Below are 8,321 nucleotides of genomic sequence, written 5' to 3'. Positions count from 1 at the left end.
TTTCCCACCTACCCCCTATTTCCCACCCCCCAAGGCCACCACCTCACCTTACATGTGCATCTTCTCCGGGGTCCAGGCACCTAATTAGTGGAGCCACGCCTGTGCGGCTCCACTAATTAGATGGGTGGTCCTTCATTTTCTTGTGTGCAGCTGCCCAGGCGCACACCTTAGAGGGAACTATCCATGGACCCCCTGAATGGAGCTCGCGGACCACTGGTGGTCCCTGAACCACAGTTTGAGAACCTCTGACTTAGATAAGAGAGAGGAGTATGCTTATAAAATGCTAATGGCATCACACTGAGAAGTCTTGCAAGCATAGTGGAGGTCTTGGTCCATGGCTAGGCTTTTAGGCAGGGATCCTGGAACAGGAGGGGCTAGGGGACCAAGGCCCCATCACTTTTTACTGTCCATAAGGGCGAGCGACAGGGTGGAGGAGACAGAGAGGAGCAAGCAGGAGGAGGGGTCTTGGGGGGGGGGGGGGGGGGGAAGGCGGGCAGGGCCTCAGGGAGAAGGGGCGGGGCCATGGTTTGAGTGCCGATGGCCCCCCTGCTTTTAGGCACTTCAATAATACAAATAACATTTCTCTCCTGGGTGGAGCTTGGGCATGTGATTAACTTAGCCCTCAAACTGTTAAGATCTATATTTTCACCAATACTGCTTTCAAAGAGATTAGAAATTTATCTTAGGTGTAGAGCTGGGCAAATAAGTTTGTGGGCAATTCTTGGGGGGGGGGGGGAAACTTGGGGGTCAAATTGAAAATGGAATTTTCAACGTTTTTGATGAATCAAAAAGTTTAAAAAAAAATAAACACCAAAAACCCTCAACTCAGGTTGGGTAAAACGTTTCATTTGGATCTTGATCATTTTAAACATTTCAGTTGTTTAAATAAAATTGAAGGAAATTCTGGAAAGAAAAGTCATTTCAGACAGAAAAAATAGAAACGTTTTGCTCAGAAACTGAAGAAAAGGGTTTTTTTTGGGGGGGGGGGAGGGGAAGGGGTAGGGGGGTGTTGGAGTTTTTCTTTTTAGAGTTTAATTTGACCAAAACAATTTGGCAAAACCGACACAGATGTACAAAATGTTTCACTGTTGCTGAATTTGCTTCCCCTTCTTCCACCCGCCTCGAAAAATGTTTCAGACATACACACACACACACACACACAAACTTTCTCCAGATCTACGTATGTAACCTTAAAAAACAGGATGCCCTGGTCCTTCATCTCCTACTGATAACCTTATTATTAGGGTCTCTTTCCCCTAAGTGAGTAGTGTGTCTTTTTAGAAGATGGCTGAGTGCTTCAGGTAGACTTGGAGAAGGATTAATATTTTTACAGTGCTTTGTAAATGCTAAGTGGTGTGTGTTGCCATATGAGGGACCTGAACCTTGATCCCAGAGTGTATTGAAGTTCTTTCAAAGCCACCCTAATGGTGAAGGTGAGGATTCCCCCAGGACAGTGGAATTCTCAGTAGCTTTACACCACCCTCTCCCTCAAAGCTGTAACTAGACGTTTTAGCATCTGGGGCCAGCAAACGTATTTGTGCCCCCTGCTGGTTTTTGTTTGTTTATTTATTTTGGCATTTCTCCATCCCATTTTTCTGCCCCCATGGCTTTGCACCCTGAGCAGCTGCCCCGCTCGCCCCGCCTTAGTTAAGGCCCTGTTCTCCCCTATACTTCAGCAGAGGAAACAGGGTGTGGAGGTAGAGGGTGTGTGCCTGAGTGCCGCGTGGTATGGCCAGACCTCATTGGTGGCTCATAGGGAGCTGTTCCTGTTGGTATAAATTAGAGCAGCCCTGAGGCTGCTGCACTTTACACCAGGGGCTACATTTGCCTCAGGATTGTAAACGGAAGTAAAGTAGCATAAAGCCATCTCTGACCCTATATCACTCAAATATGTTGTGTTCAGGTGCTCCAGAGGGCCAACATCACCATATATTAGAGATGCATTTTAACTTTTATTTAGGTCTGATTTATCATATTTGGATAAAGAATGGGTTAAAGCAGCAGTGGGATGGGGTGGGGGAGAACATGAAGTATGGTCTTTCCATAGCTCTTACTTTTCTAATATATTTTTTCCTTTGACGCAAGAAAAGAAAACCGATGTGAATTTAAGATTTACCCACTGGGAAACTGGCACAAAAAAAGGACAATCTTGTATCTAACTAAATTACATATGAGCTTTGAGAGAGACATTTATTTTTGATGCGGATGAGGCTGGGAAATGTTTAGACACTCAGCTTATGAAATATCCTCCCCTGAATAACAGATCTGTAGATAAGGGTATTTTGAAAGAGACAACTTATTTGCTAGGGCTGAGCTGGCAGGTTAGGTAAAAAGCTGAGCCCGTCTGGTTTCAGTTGAACAAACTCCGCTTCTGAGAGTTTGGGTTCAGGGGACTTGACTAATGTCCCCCTTACATTTGCATATGCAGGGGCATGCATTCAGTGCACTATGCTTTATAAGAGGGAAGGAGAGTGGTGTAGTAGGTCAAGCGTGGAAGTAAGGAGATCTGGCTGCTCTGCCACAGACTTCCTGTTTGACTTTGGGTGTGTCACTTAACACTGCCTCATTGTTCCCTTCCATAAAATGGGCTTAACACCTACCTCACCAGGATGTGTTAAGTCTTATTTCACTAATGTTTATAAAGGGCTTTGAGAACTTCAGACAGAAGGTGATACAGAAGGGCAGAGTATTATTCTGGCATTAATTATACACGCTTCTAGCAGAATTCACGCATTCTCCCCCCAACTACCCACCCCCGAGGACCTGTGCTCTAGAAAAGGCTTTGAAGTGTGTGGAAACAGCCTTCTGAAAGTATCCCTTATGCAGAGGGGACTGCCTATCTGGTGTAGTGCTTGTGTCAAGGTTCCCTGTTCTCAGCCCTGGTGTAGAAGATGGAGTGGCAGTGTAAAGGGGGTGGATGGAGAGTGTGACCAGAATGTGACTATGTTACAACTAGTCTGCTTTCCAGGGTGCATAAGGGGAAATGGGAAGTAGAGTACAAATCAGAGCAACCCTTAAGATGCTCTAACACAAGGGGACCAAGGAGGAATACCGCGAGTGCAAAGAAGGCTTAAAACCACCTTGTGTCTACCACCACCACCACCTCATCCTCACCCCAGGCACAGGATCGGAGTAATTGAGAATTACCCCCCTCCCCACTGTCTGTCCCAGCAAGTAGTACATAGATTATCAGAGGGGTAGCCGTGTTAGTCTGTATCCACAAAAACAACAAGGAGTCTGGTGGCACCTTAAAGACTAACAGATTTATTTGAGCATAAGCTTTTGTGGATAAAAATCCCACTTCTTCAGATAAGCTTTCGTGGGTAAAAAACCCACTTCTTCAGATACATCTGAAGAAGAGGGGTTTTTACCCACGAAAGCTTATGCTCAAATAAATCTGTTAGTCTTTAAGGTGCCACCAGACTCCTCGTTGTTTTAGTACGTAGATTGAAAGTCAGGTATTGACTATGAACTTAGGGTGCTGCTAGTGGCGTATCTAAATCTGCCAGAAGTTTTTCTCAACGGCTACAGGGGAACATGCCTTTGAAAATGCTGATGTGATGAGAATGTTAATCAGTAAACTGGTGGAATTAGAGTTGTGGGAATAGCCAATCTTTCAGTTTAGTGGCAGAACTGCAAAATTGCAGAAAAACTAGTTTTGGGTCAACCTGAAGTGAAACTATTTACATTTTTTTTGGTGAAATGAATTTTTTTGGGGGGGGGAACTTGTCTCAGATCAACCAGTATGTAAAGTTACCCCAACCCCAAATTTAAAAAAAAGTAAAATTCAAAACAAAAATGTGTCAATTTGTAAAATCGAAACATTTCATTGTGAAAATGTTAAAATGCTTAGAAATGCAGGTCTTGAAAATTAACTCTTTTAGAGCACTCCTATTAAAATACAGCCAAGGGTCAAATGATCCAAGCAACATCCTTCCTCACTTTTTTCCTCCCCCCACACAGGTGGATTCTGATGACACGATTACCACGGAGGAGCAGATTTATCTTCTCCTGGAAGCCAAAATCCAGTGTGAACTGAACATCACTACCCAACTACAAGAAGGAGGTGAAGTACCTGAGCAACTGATTTCTTTCTCTTCCCTACACCAGCAGTACTAATGGGGTGTCAAAGCGCAGGAGATCAATGCAGAAAGATCCCAATTTTTTTCTTCAGCATTTCTCTTAATCAAATCAAGTGTGTGTGTGAAATGTGCCTTTAATAGACATTCCTTATTTCTCTTTCTCTCCCCATTTATCTCTGACTCAAGCAGACAAGGTTGCACATAGGCTGATGCTTCAAACTGATCAAGGCTTTTGAGCCTTCTTTGATATCTGTAGTTAGTGAGGTTCCAGTCACTGGAATTCATGGATGTGCATGAGATGCCACGTTCTCTTCATAGTTTGTTTTATTATTCCACCTTGCTGTAGAGTTAAGCTTAAAGGTGAGCTGAAAAGAGTTTTAAAAAACCTGCCTTTTTTGCTCTTTTGGGAGACATTTTATCTCGGCTATCATGAATGTCCAGTTTGATCTTTCCTGGTTTGCTAGAAGGTCTCAGACATCTTTATTGTTGTTATTATTTATAACACCTGAATTGAAAGTACGAGGCTACAGAATCTTTAACAAAGCTTTCTTTTGTCTAAAATGTTAGCCACTGAACTTAAATAGTTGTTAATTAAGACAAATCAAATATCAAGACTTAAAATCCCTTCTTCTGTCAGGTGATCAACTTTTACTCTGTTGGCTCTTCTGACATCCCAATAGCTGAGCAAATGGATTTAAACATTTTGTTTTTGTTTTTGTTTTGTTCAGAGCTGAACTGAAAAATGCAAAATTAAATGTTGTGTAGAATCCAACTAAACACTTTGTTCAACCTGAAACAATTGCGGGTGGGATAGTTGTCTTTCGCCCTTTTTAATTAACTAAATTTCTATATGAAACACCATTTCGAAATGAGAAGTTGAAATGTTTCACCGTTGAAATTGCCAAAATGAAATGCTTCATTTCAAAAGGTCAAAACCTTTTTCTTTCAGAAGCAGTGAAACAAAATATTCCAAAAAAAAATTTTTTGGCTGAAGTTACTTGCCAAATTAGACCTGAATGTGTGTGTGAATATTTGCCCAAAGCAAAATTCACCCAGCTCTAGACATCACCATTTCACTAGTTCTGCATTTTTCATGGAGAGTTCTAGCCCAGTCAGGACTTGAATTTCTAGGTTTCCTGAGTCTTTTCCTACTTACACCAGTGTTACCCCACTATAACTCTGTTGGCTTCACCAGTTGAAAATCTGGCCTCTAGAATTTAGAAAAGATCTGCTAGTCTCTCTCCCTGTCACTACAGGATGAATTCCTACAAAACACATATCCATGCGCTCTGCACCCTATTTTTAAAAAACACCCCATATTGTATAACCACATTTACATGAAATGTTTCAAAGATATCATAAATAGCCCACGAAAGCTTATGCTCAAATAAATTTGTTAGTCTCTAAAGTGCCACATGTACTCCTTGTTCTTTTTGCATAAATATTGAGATACTCTTGGGAGCGATTAGAGAAGAGATTTATATTGGAGTAAAAGGAGTTTTGGATAAAAGGGGAAACCATAAAATTTGCCTTTGCTTTGTCTTCCTTTGGTTTTGTCTAAATAAGAAAACATGTCTTCTGTACGTACATATTATTACTGTCAGTAACAATGTCTTGTTATGGTTGCTATTACAATCTCACAAATAATACTAATGCCAGTTGTAATAATAATAATATCACTAATAATAGTAATCATGGTTTCCATGTTTTTTGAAAGAAGGATGAGTAAGAAGAAAGACAGCTACACTACTACATTTTTTTAGAATATTGTCTGTAAATGCCACTGCTTTTTATTTTTTATTTTTTTAAAGACATATAATTAGTTTCATCGTGGCATGTATGAAGATTTCGGGAGAGATCATTTATGGTGTTTGTTTAGAGGAAATTGGCAAGTTAATATTCAACTCAACATAAAGTATTTTTTTCCCTTCTACCAGATAATGTATGTGAACTATTTACATGTACGAAACAACTCTCAGTGAACGAAATACTTACCGAAGCTTGTTTTCACGAGAGTGCCACAAAAATGAATACAGAGTCCAATGGCTTAGGTCATGTGAGTTACAGTAACACACAAACATTTCTGTCGTGATGCCACAGAAAAATAAATATTAGATCCTGAGATGAAATCCTGGTTCATATTTCACGACAGTACTTAAACATGTGCGTAAATCAATCCGTATTCCAGATAAGATTTAGGTACATCCTTAACTTTAAGAACACGCTGTACAAAAACGTGTGTAAGTGCTTCCTGAATAAGGATGCTTTCTTTACAATGCTGTGCATTTGAAATAACCCCGTTCTTAGGAAGTGGTGTTTCTCCAAATTTACACTAGTGTAACTGAGATAAGTGTCTGGCCCTAAAGCTTTACAGAATGAGTTAAAAATAAATATTTAAGAAGCCCCGAAGTTAAGATTTTTCTTTGATCTGCTTTTTTGGTGGTAGTGACCTCCTGGAGTGGACCTGAAATAATATATGAGCCTTTTATACTTATTCTTAATAGTGAAGTCCCTGACAAGTGTAATTCTTAATGGATGAAACATGTAATGACCTGGAACAATCTTTAACCGCACACCAATTACTGGATCAAAAGTTAATCAGATTTTACGTTTATTCAAACGCCAACACCTTTTAAGCAGCCAAATATAATTGGGTATACTTTGTTCTGAGACTAGATGTATTGAGCCAGTGAATGAAGGGTAAGACAGTTGGTTGCTATTTCTTTAATAGAATAATTTCAATTATATTTCCAGAAAGGTTGTTGAGTCTCTGTTCTGCACTGATGAATGACATGTATTTCTCACTGGGTGAATAAAAGAGGCAGGCTAAGTGATGTGGAGAGTTTAAGGCCCGGTCTATACTACAAAGTTAGGTGGATATAAGCTGCCTTGCATCAACCTAGTTGTGCACGTGTCTACACTTGAATTTGTCTCCCACCAATGCAAGTACCCTGTTGTGGTGACACAGTCACACCGTGGCATAGAGCCACGGTTGATGTACTGAGATCAATGCGATGTGCACGTAGACACTGTATGTCAGCCCTAACAGTCCTCCAGCAGCTGTCCCACAATGCCCGACACTGACCGCTCTGGTCACAAATGTGAACTCCACTACTCAGGGTCACTGACACCGGAAGCCTCTCTTCCTTCCACCTTAAAACCTTGTGAATTTTTGAAATGCCTTTTCCTAATTGCCCAGCTTGATGAGCGCACGTCGCAGCTCTCTATTGTTATGTGCAACTGCCCAGCTGACCATGCCGGCTACACGCTCCAGATGCACTCTAGCCTGGAGTAGAAAGGAGATGTTGGCTCTCCTAGGCCTGTGGGGAGAAGAGACTGTGCAGGCACAGCTACGGACCAGCCATAGAAATGTGAACGTCTATGGGGAGATTGCACGGGGGATGCAGGAGAAGGGGCATGACCATGACCGGCAGCAGTGCCGCATGAAAGCCAAGAAGCTGAAGCAGGCATAGCAGAAGGTCAGGGAAGCGAACAGTCAATACAGTGCTGAGCTGCAGATCTGCCCCTTTTACAAAGAGCTGCATCCCATGCTTGGTGCAGACCCCACTTACGCCCCGCACGCCACTGTGGATATCTTCACGGAGCTGAGTCACAGGCCCCTGACATGAACAGCGAGGAGGATGGGGGCGGGGGGAGACATGCGTCGGGGGGCCTAGCTGTGCTGCAAGCCAGGACCTGTTGGAGACTCCACCATAGTTCAGTCAGCCCCGGGGGTTGAGCACAGGCAAGCCTGATGCAGGGGAAGGAACCTTGGGTAGGTGTGTAACAGGGCCGGCTCTGGCTTTTTTGCCACCCCAAGCAAAAAAACACCTGCGGGGCGGCCGGAGCGGCAGAGCAAAAAAAAACCGTGCAGGGCGGCCGGAGCGTGGGTGCAGGGGGACTCCTGGCGCTGCAGATGTGCCCCGGGCAGGGGGAGGGAGTGGGGCGAGAGAGAGAAGGGGGGCGGCCAGGGCTTCAGCGGGGCGCTCGCCACGTGGCCCCTCCCACCGTGCCGCCTGCCGGGAGGGCTCTGCGCCGCTCCGGTCAGCGGGCAGGGAAGGACGTGGGCTGCCCTGCCGGGCTTGCTACAGACCTGGCACCAGCTGGGGCAGACGGAGCACGCAGCCCACTCCCAGCAGGACCCCTCCTCCACGCCGCCGCCCCCTACAGGGCGGCCGGAGCGGTGAACCAAAAAGAAAAAAACCTGCGGGGCGGGCGAAGCAAAAAAAAAAAAAAAAA

The 8,321-nt window shown here is 43.6% G+C and overlaps 1 protein-coding gene across 1 annotated transcript in view; it reads left to right on the top strand.

Annotated features, from left to right (window-relative positions):
• Positions 1-8,321, top strand: part of PTH2R (parathyroid hormone 2 receptor) — an 86,009-nt gene that overhangs the window by 18,557 nt on the left and 59,131 nt on the right. The window contains exon 2 of the mRNA XM_026647780.1: positions 3,964-4,066. Coding sequence (XP_026503565.1) covers positions 3,964-4,066 — 103 coding nt within the window. The remainder of the gene's footprint in view (positions 1-3,963; positions 4,067-8,321) is intronic.

The sequence above is a fragment of the Terrapene carolina genome, unplaced genomic scaffold (assembly GCF_002925995.2).
Source record: "Terrapene carolina triunguis isolate 2854851 unplaced genomic scaffold, T_m_triunguis-2.0 Scaffold62, whole genome shotgun sequence".
NCBI lineage: Eukaryota > Metazoa > Chordata > Testudines > Emydidae > Terrapene > Terrapene triunguis.
Note: the sequence above shows the minus strand (reverse complement) of the source record. Positions and strands in the feature narration are given on the sequence as shown.